Below are 16,985 nucleotides of genomic sequence, written 5' to 3'. Positions count from 1 at the left end.
TGGTGTCAACATACTTTATAGACAACCAGAAGTATGAAAAATTGTCCTCTATATGTGTAATATGAATTGAAATGCATTCTGCTGTCATTTATTTTTTAAAAATCAATAAAAAAATTTACTTTATCTGCTACTAATAAAATTATAGCAGGAACCTTTAAAAAATGTTTAAATGGTTCAACTCCTTTTAAGAAACACTACTCCACACACTAAACTGCCTCCAATAAAGAAAACTCTACAGGTCATCTTTTGGGATCCAAAGGACTCTCTGAGGTGCCCACAGATCCCTAACCTCACTTTGTGGAAATTACGTTTCTGCTTTTTGTCTTCGCCCAAGAGACCAAAAGCTGCGGAAGGACAGGGACAGCATTCCCTCTCTACGTCCATCGCGATAGCCATTCTTCATAGATGATTATCAAGCCGAACGATGAGAAGTACCCCCTCATTTCTTAGCATGCACAAGAATATGAGTTATAACCCTCTTCATAGGAAGAAAGTGAGTGGGAAGACCTAGGTCCTAAAGATCCCAGCAGGTTGGAGGGGGCAGAGGAGGGAGGAAGAAATAAAGGTGGCCCAGGCCGGGCTCAGGTCAGTTTCATTCAGCTCAACCAATCACAACGACCTGGGACTTCTACTTCCCCCAAAGACGACTCACCAGGTGATCCCTCTTGTCTTCCAAGAGGCATTTCATGGCGGTCCGGAACTGCTGGGCGTCAGTCTTCCTCAGGTCCTGCAGGAGCTTCTGGGGCTGGTACAAACACTGCTCCAGATGGTTTTCCACAGCTGCCTGGACAGGAGAGTGAAGGGGAAGTCAGTGAGGACAGACAGACAGGAGCACCTGATCAGCACCATGGCCAACAGCCCAGCCTATTTCCCCAGATTCCCTACAAAGTCCCCAAACCGACCACCGACTGATGGGTTTGGTCTGTCCAGCTCCAAAATTTTTCAATATCCGCAAACATCAAAAAGTCAGGAAAGCTGGATGCTGTGGCGCAGGCCTGTGATCCCAGTGGCTTGGGAGGCTGAGGCAGGAGGATCTAAGTCCAAAACGAGCCTCAGCAACTTACCCAGGTCCTAAGCAACTTAGCAAGACCCTGCCTCACAACAAAACATAAAAAGGGCTGGGGATGTGGCTCAGGGGTTAAGCACCCCTGGATTCAATCCTTAGTACCAAAAAAAAAAAGATTGGGCAATTTCTCACAAAATCCAGGTTTCCAATTTCTCTTGGAAAATGCAAATATTGGTGATCAAAAGCAAGACCCCGGCAGCGGCTCACTTGCCACAGGCCCTACCAGCCTTATTTCCCCACTCCCTGGTCTGCCTGGTCCCTGCAGGTGATGGAGGTTTGGAGTCCAGAGCAGCCGGTCTCTGTTCAGAAAGGCAAGCATCCCTAGATGCACTGCTGCTCGAACCCAGGCCAGCAGCAGCACCGGGCAAAATTCAGGCAGTGAACAAACATCCATGGTGTCCCCTGCAGGGCAAGGAGAGAGGCTACCAGTCTCTCCTGAAAGACATTTCCTGTGCTATCTGGAGAATTACTTTCTAAATCTCTTTAAACAGAGGTACTCTAGGAAGGGCAGCATGTGTGATGTGGACAAAACCTTGACCCTGAACCCCCCAAACCCATGTGCAAATCTCCACCTTGACCCCTCCTTGTCTTGTGGCCTGGGATACACTAGGTAATTAGGATTGCAGGAAAAAAACACAGAATGCTGAGTTAAATTTAAATTTCAGATAAAGAGCAAAAAAAAAAAAATTAATGTAGTTATATCGCAAAAATTGCATAGGCTACACTCATAATTTAAAAATTACTCATTATTAATCTGAAATTCAAATTTAACTGGACATTCTATGTTTGTATTTGTTCAATCAGCAACACTACCTCTGGGCCTCAGTTTTCTCATCTGGAAAATAGAGACCATGGCAGGACTTACCACGTAGGGCTGTGAAGAGGATTAGGTAGTGTGTACAGTGTTTTCAACAGTACCTAGCACGAGTTAGTGCCCCCTGCTCTTCTCTGTCTGGAATGAACTGAATAGTGATTGACTTAGCATCTCTCCCCCTAGAATGGAGGCCCCACATCCGGGGTAACAAGACTGTCTCATCTCCACTGAGCTCCCAGTGTCTAAAACAGAGACTGGCAGAAAGAGGATGCTAAGTAGGTGCTGAGTGAATCAATGAATATGTACATGGAAAGAAAAGCTTTTGTCAGATGTGGCCACTAAACAGAAGTCCTGCCTCCTTCCTTTCTCTTTGGTAGTGAGGTGCATCATGAGGTGCATCTGTTTTATCCTAACGCACGTCTGACAAAAGCAGATGCCACATGGGAGGAGCCAATGGTTCACAACCTACTCTCTGGGTGTAGTTGATTGACATTTTCGTTTTTCTTAAAACGTAAATAAAATGAAAGGAACTTCTTTATTCGTTGGCCAATGACAGGAGTGATTTCTTTGCTAAACTGGGAAATAGTTTGGGAATACTGAAAGAAAACTTCCTCAAGGGTGTGCTATCCACAATGCAACGGTGAAGACCCAACACGCCACACTAACACTCATGCCATTCTGTCCGGTTCTCCATGGTCTCCACCGTGCCCTATTGCTTCCCGAGGCAAATATCCACTGCTTCTATCAACATGCTTGTGTTGGCTGCTTTCGAAATAGTAGACTCAAAAGAGAAGAAGACTATTTCTTGGAACCCTGATCGGAAGACTGATAATTATATCCAAATATCCATTCTCCCTGCAGTGGTTTGCCCCCCAATTATTTATGTGCTGGATGCTTTTTTCCCATTGGAGTAAGAGGTAGAGTTTAGAGGTAGGTCATTGGAGCAGTATCCTCAGAAAAAAAACTGATGTCATTTTCAAGGGACCCTCGTTAGTCCTAATGAGAGGTTTGTTATAAAGGAGTGACCCTAATTCCTGAATCAAGGCTTCTTGTCTTGCCATGTGATCTCTTCCTCCCATACCTGTTTCCATCATGGCGGTACCATCCACCATGAGGTGACACAGGCAAAGAGGCCCTTGCAAGAGTTGACACCATGCTGTTTGGACTTTAAGCCTACAACTGAGTAAAGCAGACTTCTTCTCTTTATAAAGTTCCCAGACTCAGGTATTTTGTTATAGTTTTGGAAAGCTGACTAATACATTTCCATATTCTTCTTATCATAGAGTACCTCAAGATTTAACTGGGTGTATGGCTTCTTTGCAGGAAGATGCGATTATGGCATCTGAGCCAATACAGTAGAAACAAAAGGAATTGTACAACTTGCAAGTCACATCCTTAGACAAGAAGATGCTCACCCTTCACTTTCTCTTTCGATCCCTCTTCCCTGATGGGGGAAGATGTTTCAATCATGGGAGCAACCACTTCTTAGGGGGTGACCAACCAAAAAGACAAAAAGATCTTGGGGTCTTGGGTGGTCTTTTGAAAAAGAGTTACCCCTCCTCTCTGAATCTCCCACTTAACTCTGGAGAAATAAACTCAATATGTTATAAAGAAAGAAACTAAAATTGTTTGAGCTTCTGTAACTTGGGGTCAGCTTGTTATAGAAGCTTACTTAGCCTATACCCTAATATACCACATTGTCACCAAAGGTGAGAAGATGAAAGCAAGACAAACGAGCTTGAGTTACGCTTCAAGAAAAACTGGACAGAACACTCTTCTTGTAGAAGCAAAGACTCTCTTGACATATGGCCCAGTTCTCCAACTTTCCTGGCCCCTAAGTTTGCAAGCAGTGAGCACTGAGAGCAGAGCATAAAGATGGGACTCAGATACTCACCTGCAGGCTGGGGATGGTGAAGGCAACATTCCGTGAATTCAGATAGGCCAGCACTCTGTGGGACAGGTCTGCTGTCCATGCATGGGAGCTTTGATCAAAGATGGATGGGAGAAAATTAGAGTGACAGGTCCCCCTACAAGCAGCTCTGCACCAGCCATGTACATGGGGGACAGGCGCTCAGAGAGCCTGGTGGGAACCAGCCAGGGATGCTAGCAACTTTGGGCTTGGAAGTTGGAGATGCTTTAATCTGCATGGTGACAGCAGAGTTTCCAGTCCTGGGAATCTGCTGGGGTCCTAGTGTCTCAATGGTGATTGTCAAGTTCTGAGCTGGATGCAATTTCTAATTCCTATGACAATTCACTTAGATAGATTACAGTCTGCATAGAGTGACTTGGAACGATTCCTTCCTACATTAAGTTTAAAAAGCAGAGGCTGGGTGCACTCATCCCCCACCCCCCGCGCCCAAGGCTACAATAGCAGAGTTGAGCACACAGGCACCAAGCGTGGATTTGCATCCTGGGCTCCAGTACATAGTTGTGCAGCCTTAGGCAACGTGTTGAATATCTGTGAGCCTCCCATTCCCTTTCTATGAAATATGGCTAACAATTGTGAGGATTAAATTTGTTCATGTATGTAAAGTGCTTAAAAGAGCACCTCACCCATAATAGATGCTCACAGTTAGACTTTTTTTTGTGGTGGTGTTGGTTGCTTTGGTGCTGGGAGTGGAGAGCAGAACTCTGTAGCTCTACTACTGAGCTATGCCCATAGGCCCAACAATAGTCTTTTATAATCTCTCCGTTTTTTGGTTTTTTTGTTTTGGGGTTTTTTTTTGTTTTGTTTTTTGGTACTGGGGATTGAACTCAGGGCACTCACCCACTGAGCCACATCCCCAGCCCTATTTTGTATTTTATTTAGAGACAGGGACTTACTGAGCTGCTCCTGCCTCAGCCTCCCAAGCCGCTGGGATTACAGGCGTGAGCCACTGCACCCAACAATAATCCCATTTTTGTTACAGATAAATAGATGAACGGATAGGTAGATAGATTAATTCATCAATCAATCAATTAATTAAAATTTTAGCCTGAGAGAATATATCCAGGATCATGGATTGAAGTTGTCTTAGGGAGAAGAATTTTTATGGGGGATCATTCACTTTGACACTATTGGGTATGCCTGTCTTGGGGCCCCCATTTCTTCTCCATCCAAGTAGTCATCCTATTAAAATCATTTGTTCATTTTTCACCATTCAACTGAACCATCTGGCTCCCTGTCCCATGTCCCCAGTATTTAGGGCATACAGTGAAGGGAATGGCCTGGAGCCAGATGCTGGGGTCACATCCATCTCTGCCACTTCCCAGCTGTGTGGCCGTATTCACCCTCCCTGTGCCTGAGTTTCATTATTGTGACCAGACGTGCCTCACAGGGCACTGTGAGGACAGACGTGTTTCTAGGCACCAGCACTTGGAACAGCACCCACTACCTCAAAAGCACTCCATAAAGTCTGGGTCTTTAACGCTACAGCAGAGGAGGAACAAATGTTTGTGGGACAAGAGTGTCGAGTTTAAAACACTCGTGCATTGGCTGACAGTTTTTGCAAGGAGCATGCATCACGTTTGATCATGAAGAGACTTCCTCTAGGAATTTTTTTTAAAAAATCGATTCCATCCCTTTCCCTCCCCGCTAGGGCAGGTTACCTTTGAAACTGTATGAGATCCAGCAACGCTACAATGGGAATAAAACGAAAAGACAACTTTAAAAGGAATCTTTCCAGAGAGATCACAGCCACATTCCGTTTGAAATTCTCAGAAGATGCAATTGGGAGACGGGTAAGGGGACATTACCATTCAGATAGCTTCCCTCTATTATCTCCTCCTAAAAGGCAAAGAGATAACATCAAGTAGAACATTCAAAAGTTGACAGTTCCGGGAGAGGGGATTTGGATTAAAAGAAAATGGAACACTCACCGCCATCTTTTGCAACAATGGATGCAGATCTGTAAGAAAGCCATTGAATGTGTAACCAGAATTGAATTATATGACCTTCAAAAATATAAATATAGGGTAGGAGAAGAGACGGGGGTGGGAGAGACCAGGCGTGGAGGAAATTTTTATTGAATTTTAATTATATCTCTGCCCAGTGTAAAAAAAAACTGGTTTGAAAAACCCCTTTAGAAAAACCTGAGGATCTTACACACACATACACACACACACACACGCACACACACACACATGCACACACGAAATTACTCCCCCAAAACACCTTAAAGCATCATGTACCTAAATGGGTCTGTCCTACTACGTTCCCCAAGATGCACCGAAGCCCAGAAGGTGATCCCTCCCTCCAGACTCACCCGTCTCACTTGCCACTCCATGAATCAGAAAAAGGACCAGGAGGAGGGAGGACATCCTGGGTTCCAGAGGGATCTTCCTCTACTGAACACAAGCAGAGAAGTGATGGAGGTCTGTTGTAGTCAGCTTTGCCTCGCTGTGACCAAAAGACCCGACAAGAACAATCTTAGAGGAGGAAAAGTTCATTTGGGGGCTCCTGGTCTCAGAGGTCTCAGTCCACAGGTGGCCAACTCCATGGCTCTGGGCCCAAGGTGAGGCAGAAAAATCATGGCGGAAAAGTGTGGAGGAGGAAAGCAGCTCAGAACAAGGCAATCAGGAAGGAGGGGGGGGGGGAGAGAGAAGAGAGAGAGAGGGAGGGAGAGGGAGAGGGAGAGGGAGAGAGGGAAGGGGGGAGAGAGAGAGAGGGGGAGGGAGCGCTCCACTCACCAGGGACAAAATATAAACCCCAAAGGCACGCCCCAGTGACCTACTTGCTCCAGCCCAGTGAGTCCACATTAGTGGATTAATCCACTAGTTAGGTTAAGGGTCACGTAACCCAATCACTTCACCTCTGAAAATTCTTGCATTGTCTCACACCTGAGCTTTCAGGGGACATCTCCTATCCAATCCATAACAAGGTTTTTTTGTTTCTTTTTAAAATATATTTAAGAACATTCAAGATGAAAGGGAACAAGTAGACCCAGAATCCCTTGAAGTGCTTTTTTTTTTTTAATAATTTAAAAGTTTCCAACTATTTTGCTCCATTTACCCCTATCCCAGTCTAAGACACAGTCATCTCTCCTTGGTGACAAGGGTCTGGTTACATTCTTACCACCACTCCCCAAATCACTGATTCCAGGGAAGAGAAGTGGATAAAAGCGTACTTATATCTCCTATGGGATTTATATCCAGAATATATTTTTTAAAAAAACTCTTACAATTAAATAACAAGAAGAAAAATCAACAAATGAGAAAAAGATACGAAGTTAAATTTCTTTAAAAATAGATATACAAGTGTCCAAGAAAGCACGCAAAAGGTTATCATAGCATTTGTTCACAAGAACATGTGCATTAAACCCAAATAAGGCCACTACAGACTCAGGATGACCGATAATTAAGATTGACAATATCAAGTGTTGAGAATGGCATGGAGCAACAGGAACGCTCATAAATTGTTGAAAAGAAAAACTGGTGGTGTCTTATAAAATTAAATATGCCATACTGTACGATCAAGGAATTCCATTCCTAATAATTTACTCAAGAGAAATGAAAACATGTCCACACAAAGATTTGTTTGGCTTCATTCATTTGTAGTCAAAAATTGGAAACAACTCAGATATCCAACAACAGGAGAAAGGTTAAAGATGGAATCTTCACTCAATGGGATACCAATGGGCAGAGATTTAATAAATGTAGGTATCTGTGTAATTCCCATCACAATCAAAATATAGAAATTTTCATAAGCCCCAATAGTTCCCTTATGCCCTTTTGCAATAAACTCCTGCCTCCACGCCCTAGGAACGCCCCAGGAACACCCCAGGAACACCTTTGTTTTCTGTGATTCTGTCATTCCTGGAGTTGACATTGTACTGTAGTATATACTTACATACTTCCTTACCCTATATAAGATGTAACCATTGGGGGACACGGGGTGAAGGGTACATAGAACTTCCTCGTATATATGGTTTTTGTAACGTTCTGTAAAATCTGTAAGTATCTCAAATATAAGCAATTCAGTTTCAATTCTAAGCAACCAAAGGGGGAAAGCATATTATATACACAGGAAAAGGAATAGTGATATTGGCAACAATATAAATGATCATTAAAACCCTATGCTGAGCCTGTCCCAAAAGAACATATTTCATGATTTCATGTTCGGGAAAGTCTCAGGCAAAATAATCTGCAATCACAGAAAACAAAGGTGTTCCTGGGGTGTTCCTGGGGTGTTCCTGGGGTGTGGAGGCAGGAGTTTAATGCAAAAGGGCATAAGGGAACTACTGGGGCTGATGAAAATTTCTATATTTTGATTGTGGTGGGAATTACACAGATATCTACGTTTATTAAATCTCATTGAACTACATGCTTAAATCAGTACTTTTGATCATGTGCCAATTATACCTCACAGAAGCTGATATCAAAAAAGAAAGGGGCTGGGGGTGTGGCTCAATGGAAGCATGCTTGCCTGTTATACAGGAGGTCCTGGGTTCAGCTCTAGCATGGAGGGGGAGAGAGACAGAGTGAAAGGGGAAAAAGAATGAACTATGGAGCCAGACCACCAGGTTTGAATCCACTTACTGCCACTTACTAGCTGGGTCATGTTGAGAAAGTTGCTTAACCTCTCTGTGCTTCAATTTCCCCATCTGTCAAATGAGGTTAATAATAGTACCCACATCATAAAGTCCTATGAAGATAAAATGAGTTAATAATATGAAGTCACTTAGAACAGAGCCTTACTCAAAGTAAGCTTTAGGTGTGGGTTTTTTTCAAATAAGGCAGATTGCTGTTTTCAAAATTCAAATCTATTTATGTCACCCTCCTTCCTTTTACCCTCAGGATAAAGCCCCAATTTTTTTTCAATGACCTTATCACCCACCTGCTTACCCCTCACTGCCCCAGGCTCCTGCTCAGGGGCATCTTTCTGTCCCTCCAAGATGCTACTTCTCCCCAGATCAAGGTCCTCTGGGAAGGCTCTGCCCCTCCCTCTTTGCCTGACTAATCTCAACTCATTACACACCTCAAGGCTCCAATGAAGCTTTCCCCGAATCCTCGAGGGCAAGACAATTAGCCAGAATAAAAAGCCAGTGCTTCTCTTCTATAGCATGAAGCACAACTGTGATACATATTTATATCCGTGTAATTATTTCATCAAATATTTATTGCATGCCACTGCGCGGCCGGCACTTTTCTAGACTCCAAGGATATAGCAGTTTGCAAAACTAAGTCCCCGATGGGGTGAGCAGGAAATAAATAGATAATCAAATAACTCTATTATGTCAGAAAGAGATGACGGCATCAGAGAAAGAGAAAACAGGGAGGAGGAGACAAACAGTGAAGGAGTGGGGCCCTCGAGGAGAACATGGTCAGGGGAGATCTAAGAACAGGAGGGAATGAGTCACAGGAATATCTGAGGAAGGAAAGTTCCAGAAAGAACAACAACAACAACAACAAAAAAAATACAATAATGCAAAGGCCCTGACGTTAGGAAGATGGTTTGCATGTTCTTTAATAAATCGCATGAGGGTGGGAACAGTAGGAGATGGGGTTGGGGAAGAATCAGGAGGAGCAGGATCTTTGGGGCCATTGTAGACATTGGAACTTGGACTAGGAAGCACTTGGGAGCCCCTGAGGGGCTGTGAGAGCCAGAGCGGTGGGCTCCTCCGGCTTTTATTTTAACTGGATCAAGCACACTGATGACCGTGTCAGGAATACCCCAGAGGGGGATCCTGGCTAGCACAGGGAGAACTGTGACTTGGCGGTGGTCAGAAGTGACTGGACCCAGGGATATTGCAAAGGTGGAGCCGGCACAGAATGAAAGAAAGTTGCACTGACAGCTGACGCCCAGGATCTGGGCCTCAGTGTGTGGAAAGATGGCCCACCAGGAAAACCAGGGAGTTACACGTTCAGGGGAGAGGCCCCCGAGCTGCAGGCTGGACCTGCCAGGCTTGAGTTCCTGGTAAGTACATGGGTGAGGCGGCCCGTGGGCAAGCTGGAGCTTGAGCCTGTTTAGGGGAGAGACCCAGACAGAAGTTATCTAGGCAGGGTATCCAGGGTGTTTTTAAACCCACAACATGGGATGAGATCTACAAACCATGAGTGTAAGGAGAAACGGGGTGATATCTGAGGACAGACCCAGGTCTGTCCTGCAAACTCGAGGCTGAAAAACTGCCCAGAACAGACTAGTTCCTTCTGCACAGATATGGAAGAGAAAGAGACACTGCAAAGTTGAAAGAAAACAGCTTGAGATTTATCAGTCACTTGTAGCATATGGATGCAACTCGGATACTGTTCAAATATGACATTAAAATAACAAAAAAAAAAAAATACGAAACAGTTGGGGGAATTAAACCAGGTATTTAAAGATTAAAACCAGGTATTTAAAAAAATCATTGTTAATATTTTTTAATCTGACAATGAACCTGTGGTTTCTTTTGGGGTTTTTTGTTTTGTTTTGTTTCTAGTTATCGATGGGCCTTCATTTTATTTATATGAGATTCAAACCCAGGGCCTCACACATGCCAAGACAAGTGCTCTACCACTGACCCACAACCCCAGCCCTGATTCTATTTTTAAAGGAGTCCTTGTCTTTTAAAAAAGGGATCAGCAAACTATTGCATGGACCACCTGGTTTTGTGTAGGTAAAGAAGCTGCCATAGTTTCCATGTCACACAACCCCCAAAGGCCTGTGTGTTAAAGGCTTGGTTCCCAGGGTGACTAATTGGGAGGTTGTGGAATCTTTTGTGGGTGAGCCTTGTGGGATGTCCTTAGGTCATTGAGGGTGTGCCCTTAAAGGGGATCATGAAACCTTGCCCTTTCCTCTTTCTCTTGATAACAGAAAGAACAAAAAAATACAATAATGCAAAGGCCTTGTATGATGAGGTGATCAGATTTGCTCTGCCATGACACCCTGCCTCACCAGATGCCCAAAGCAACAGAACCATCATGGACTGGAACCTCCAAAACTGTGAGCCGAAATAAACCTTTTCTCTTTATAAATTAATTGGAGAGCTGACTAACACACAAATGGTTTTTACATTGTTCAAATGGTTAAAAGAATCAAAAGAGTAATATTTCTTGACACATAAACATTTCACTTGTGAAGTTTAAATTTTAGTGTCACTGAAGTTTTATTGGAACCTACCTGTGCTCGCTCATTTAAGTACCTACCATCTGTGGCTGCTTTTACACTGCAGTGGTAAAGTCGAGTAGGTTTTGCAACAGAGATTTTGTGGTCCACCATATATTTAAGCCCTCAACACTGGATGCCCTGATAATACTTCAAAAGTGCACCCCTTGTTATCCACAGATCACCCCCGACAAGGCCTATCTACATAAGCTTCACAGTCTCCTGATAGTGCCATTCAGTAGATCAAACCTCTAACACATGGGCCAGTGGGAGAGATTCAATATCCAAAACCACAAGTATTTACTATCTCTTCCTTCACCAGAAAGAAAAATTTTTTTGCCGACCCATCATTTTGAGCTGCATACTTATTTATTTACAGAAAAAAAAAAACGATGTGATGTTTGGGATCGCCTCCAAAATAATACTGGAGGGAGGTCTAGCTGGAACAAGATCGGCCCCAGGTTGACAGTTATTGAAGCTGGATGACGGGCAGATGGGAGCTCATTATATTCTTATACAGTCGTGCTCCATGTAAGGATGGAGCCCCCAGATCCAGCGTTGGTCCGATGTGATTATAAGGCAGCCGAAAAATTGCCATCTCCCAGTGACATAAAGTCGCTCCATCTATTACCCGTTGAGTCTGTGCTGATGCTGGTTCAAACAAACCACTCTGCTGCCAGACCTAGAGAGGAACAGCACGTACAGCTGACACTTGACAATAAAAGAGTCTGTACTGGTTTATGTATTTACTATGCTGACTTTGATCATCATTTTAGGGCATACTCTTACTTTTTTGTTTTTAAATAGTTGATCGTGAAACAGGGTGCTGTTATGTCGTAGCCTCATACATCTGGGGTGGACTCCACCTCTGGATTCCAAGAGGCCACGTGCTCCGACTGTCATTGAGCAGGGCATGCCTCTGTCTACCTTTGTGCATGTTTGGATGTTTGTGTTTGGCACTGGAGATCAAAGCCAGAGCCTTAGGCATGCTAGGCAAGAGCTTTACCACAGAGAAGTACCCCCAATCCCCTGAAATTTTCTACATGACAGTTTTTAAAAGGAAAAGCAAAACAACAGAGACTGTGTGTGTGTGTGTGTGTGTGTGTGTGTGTGTGTGTTTAAATAAAAGCAGTTGGGTAGATGGAGAGGAAATAGCAAAGTGATCTGCAAGGAGTGGCAGGGGAGCATCAGGTAAGGGTGGTGTCTTTGAGGCAAAGAGGAGGCTACATAGAGTCAACGGAGGAGCAAGTGGGACAAACGCAAGGAAGGGTGCTTTGCTTCGGTGGACTCCCAGGGGGACCAAGTCCCGTTAAGCCATCGCATCCTCTTTCAGTATTAATGGGAACTTTTGGGGTACCAAAGGAAACCCCATAATGCACACCTGAGGTCTCTTGAAATTATTTTGTAGACAAAATAGAGCAGGTTACCTTGATAGTGCCTAACTTGTAGGTCAGTGGATTATTTCCCTCTCAGGGAACTTCTTCTGCCAGCTTTGGGAACTGTTATGCTCATTTCCTTGCCCTGGGCAAAAATCAGACTTTGGAAACCTCCAGACCCCCAAAGCCAGCGCATTCTTAGAGGTTTTGCAAGAACTGATCCCAGCGCACTTGGCAGCTCATTCAATGCCACCAGTGCAGCATCAGAGCTGGTATATTCAATGCTGATGAGAACCTCCTGGGTTTGGGTCTTTGGGGGATCCAGGGAACCTCTGGCTCTCTTTGCTCCCTTCCCTTTGGTCAGCTGCCCTGGGGCACTGGCCTCTTTCACAGTTCTCCAGTTCCCCAGACAATGAGGCTTCTTGTGCTTCTGGCTGCAGTCTCCCAGTGAACTCTACAGAGAGGTTTACGATTACTGATCCAAATGCCCCACTTTTGGCTGCGCATATTGTCTTCGTTCCAATGAAACCTCAGCCCATCGCCAGTTTGGGATTTGGTTTTCATGAAAAGCCCTTTGGGTCACTCTCTTGAAGGAGATTAGCCAAAAGGATTGGAATGTCTAGGCAGGGCAATGGCGATTGCAGGGTCCATAGATTTCTCCAGAGCCCCGCCCCTTCCCCACCAAAGAGCGCCCCCAACAGGTGGCAATCAGACAAGCAGAGAGTCCTTCCGTGAAACCTAAAATTAAAATGGCAATAACCACAAACCTGAAATGAGCCTGGCTTCCTGAGAAGCAGTGTTTGATGAGTAGGGTGATCAACTGTCCCGCCTGCCCTGGGACCCAGCACACCGAGCTTTGCGTTTTAAAACCAGAAATTCCCAGGTAAATCAGGATCAGGCATTTCTTCTTTTATGAAATCTGCAAAGATGCTGGGAGGTTTCCCCAATGCTGGGACATCCCATCCCAGACACAAACCAACAACTCACAGTTCCACAGAGTAGCACGCCACATGCAGATGTGCAGACACCAGTTGACCGAGTTTTCGCCAAAATAAATAAATAAACAAAAAAGATACCATTTCGTGGCAATTAATGCAAAATAGGGAAACACATCTGTCTTGTAGAATGGCCCCCCGATTAAGTGGATTTTAAATACTTGGTGTTAGAACGGCCCAGCTTGCAGAGTTGGAGATGGTCACTTTGTGAGACTTTAGACACAGCCATTCTTACCCTCCCTCAGCCTCAGGAGAGCAATGGAAGGCTTTGGATTCAATAATGGAAGGAAGGAGACAGAGGAAGATGCCACCAATGCAGCATCAGAGCAGGTATATTCAATGCTGATGAGAACCTCCTGGGTTTGGGTCTTTTGGGGATCCAAAAGACTTACTGTGCATCCTCCATGAGCTGTCACTCTGTCAGCCCTGAGGGGTTTACTTTGCTGCATTTCACAGATGAGTTCCATACACATGCAAATGTCATAGAGCACCCCAATCAGAGTGTGTTCCAAAGCAGGGTTGTCAGAGTGCCTAGTATTCGTGATACTAGCAACCATTTAATGAGAGGGAACCACTACGCATGTACACACTCTGTCTACATTGTCTCACATAAGTCCTGCAGAATCTTTGTGACAAATACTACCATCATCCTATTTCAGAAAGGAAGAAACCATTTCTTAGAGGTCAAGTGATCTGCCCAAGGTCACACAGCTCCAGTAGCAGATCCAGGTGGCACCCAGAGCTAAATGATTCCAATGGCCTGGCCCAGTGTTCTCCAGCCTCCTTGCTCATCAGCCCTCAACCTCAGGAAGCCATTGGCACCCCAGGATTAGAAAGTGCCAGCTTTAATCTGGAGCATCCATTAGTAGCTGTGTGCTGCTGCACAAATTCCTTAACATCTCTTCCTCTGTACAATGCAGATGGCATTGGTACCTCCTTCACAAAGACTGTGTAAACACTTTTAAAGTTCGTGCATTTATGCAATGCATACTTAGTGCTGCTTGTTTTCTTGCATTTTCAAGTTTCTTCCTCACAAAAGTCATAAAGTAGGTTATCATCATATTCCTTATATGTAAAATGTGTAAAGAACTCCCTCCCTCCCCAGCATCGGCACACATAAGAAATCAGGAAATAATAGCTATTATTATTGATGCTATTGTTTTTGCTGCAGGTATTATTACAAGGTTGTTGTTGTTGTTGTTGTTATTATTATTATTATTATTATTATTATTATTATTACTGAGTTCCGCGAATTTTCACCATGCCCTTTGGACTCCTTAAAACCCCTGCCTTGCACTTTGCCTACGCTCCTTCAATCTCTGTCAACCCCCTCAATCCTACCCCCCCGCCCCCCCCCCGCATCCCCTGACCCCTGTCTCCAGTACATCTGTGTCCCTTCCTTGAGAAAACCAGGAGCCCGTCCCCAGCCCGCGAACTTAGCACCCTGCGCTGTGCCGCGCCCGCGTCCCCAGCGCTTTGCCCGGTGGGGGTCCTCCTCTGGGACCCCAGCGCCTCACCTGCAGTGCCAGGCTCCCCCGCTGCACTGGATCAGCGGGCAGGCAGCTCCGGGCGGGACCTCGGGACACACCTGGGTGGAGCAGCGCCAGCTTGAGGCACTGCGACATCCTCCCTGCAGAACCTGGGCTCCGGGAGAAGGTCCCCACCTGGGACTTTCTACCTGGACCCTAAAGCAGCCGGGCGCACAACAGGCGTGGACAAAAGCATTAGGCACAGCACGGGAGGCAGGAGCCTGAGCAGCGCCTAGGGCTTATCCACCAATTACAGTGGAGCCGCTTGATTTGGATCCGGATTCAAACAAAGGATTAAAAAATCACAAGTGGAGCAATGTGACCATTAGAAGTTAAAGGGGTGGATTTTTGTAATTGTAATGGAGGCTTTCTTTTTTTAAGAGTCCCTTTTACAGATATGCATTTACAAAACGGAAACGATAGGCTCTCTAGCATGTGCTTGGAAATAGTGGGGATCAAAGAGTGGTGGGGGTGGCTGAAACAAGATTGGCCAAGTGTTGATAATTGCTGAAGCCAAGCGAGGAGGATTCTTATTTCCTTTTATTCTTTTTGATGTGCTTGGAATTTTCCATAATAAAAATTTTTTGTAATAGACCAATAACAAACACGCAAGGAGAGGGTAAAGGAGAGGGAGGAGAGGGAGGGGGAGGGAAGGAGAGAGCGCTTAAGCGCCCATCAAATAAAAAATGACGAAATAGTACCATACACCAACTCTATGGATTAAACAGCCATTAAAATGGTCATTTAAGGCTAGGGGTGTAGCTCAGTGGCAAAGCATGTGCCTAGCACATGGATACCAAGGCACTGACTGGGTTCAATCCCCAGCACCAAAAAAAAAAAAAAAAAAAGTCTTTTAACAAAAAGCATATAATAGAAATAATAGAAACACAAGGAAATAATTTTATAGCCAAAACAAAAAAAAACAAATATAAAATGTGTGAGCTTTTATTAAAATGGAAAGGAAATGTATTAAAATAATAGATTTGCCTGGTGAGATTATGCATAATTCTTTTGCATCTCACTTAGTGAAATATAATAGTGGAGCCTAGAGTTTTTCTTGCAACCCTTCCTATTTAATCCTTCCTATTTAACATCTCAATCCCTGTGGCTTTTAGAAATTACTGAAATACCAAATGCTGACACCAGTTTGTCAGTGGCAAAATTAAAACATTCTCTTCAGAAATGACCAACCACCAACCCTGGAGTTGTTCTTGCCTGCTGAGAATCCCTTATATACTCTAGGTCCAGCATCCCCCAAAACATCCCTTTTGTCTCAAAGTCTTGCTTTAATCCTTTATCCTCAAGTCCAAATGATGGGAAATGCCTTTATCAATTTTTGATTTGGAAAATAGGCTACCTCTGAGTCTCACATGATTCATCTTGGAAAAATAAAAAGTATCTTTTCATTTTTCACATATTTTTGGGCCTGCCTAGCACATGCAAAGTCCTGAGTTCCATCCCCAACACTTCAAAAAAATACATAAATAAAAAAATAACCTAGGCATATGATTTTATAAATGTTTTATTAAAAAATTTTGTAAATGGGTGTACACATACATGCATTTTAAAGTATAGAAGAGCACACAGAACAAAAAATAATGGTACCTTCAGAGTTATGGGGTAGGTAAAGCTTATTTTCACTTTGTTCTTTTTGCCTGTATTTTCTATTTTTTCTATAATGAACATGTTATTTGTAATGCAAATACCAGCAATTTCATGATCAGTCATAGCCATCTTATAACTTATTGTTTATTGTTATTGTTTATACAAAGTGGCAAAATCAAGTGCTGGTAAACCTATTTTGTTCTGCTCAGTCTCAGTGGTTCATTCCTGTAGTCACAGCTACTAGGGAGACTGAGGCAAAAGGATCACTTGAACCCTGGAGTTCAAGGCCAAGTTGGACACCATCGTGAGACCTCATCTCAAAAAATAAATAAACCAGAGGGCTGGGGTTGTAGCTCAGTGGTAGGGTACTCACCTAGCATGTGTGAGGCACTGAGTTTGATCCTCAGTACCATATACAAATAAATAAAGGTATTGTGTCCACCTAAAACTAAAAATAAATAAATAAATAAACCAATGTTCTTTATTGAATCCTGAACAGAATATAAGAAAGGAGCATTCAGGCATTTTATCTGTTA

The 16,985-nt window shown here is 44.0% G+C and overlaps 1 protein-coding gene across 1 annotated transcript in view; it reads right to left on the bottom strand.

Moving 5' to 3' along the window:
• OTOA (otoancorin) overlaps nucleotides 1-15,170 on the bottom strand; it is an 82,219-nt gene extending 67,049 nt beyond the window's left edge. The window contains exons 1-7 of the mRNA XM_081298339.1: nucleotides 14,833-15,170; nucleotides 6,125-6,206; nucleotides 5,739-5,767; nucleotides 5,616-5,646; nucleotides 5,469-5,496; nucleotides 3,775-3,862; nucleotides 653-784 (exon numbers count right to left, since the gene is read on the bottom strand). Of these exons, the coding sequence (XP_081154465.1) occupies nucleotides 653-784; nucleotides 3,775-3,862; nucleotides 5,469-5,496; nucleotides 5,616-5,646; nucleotides 5,739-5,767; nucleotides 6,125-6,179 (363 nt within the window). The 5' untranslated portion in view covers nucleotides 6,180-6,206; nucleotides 14,833-15,170. The remainder of the gene's footprint in view (nucleotides 1-652; nucleotides 785-3,774; nucleotides 3,863-5,468; nucleotides 5,497-5,615; nucleotides 5,647-5,738; nucleotides 5,768-6,124; nucleotides 6,207-14,832) is intronic.
• Between the last annotated feature and the right edge of the window lie 1,815 nt (nucleotides 15,171-16,985).

Source organism: Spermophilus citellus, assembly GCF_964194105.1.
Source record: "Spermophilus citellus genome assembly, chromosome: 6".
NCBI classification, from domain to species: domain Eukaryota; kingdom Metazoa; phylum Chordata; class Mammalia; order Rodentia; family Sciuridae; genus Spermophilus; species Spermophilus citellus.
This window is presented reverse-complemented; position numbering and strand designations above follow the sequence as displayed.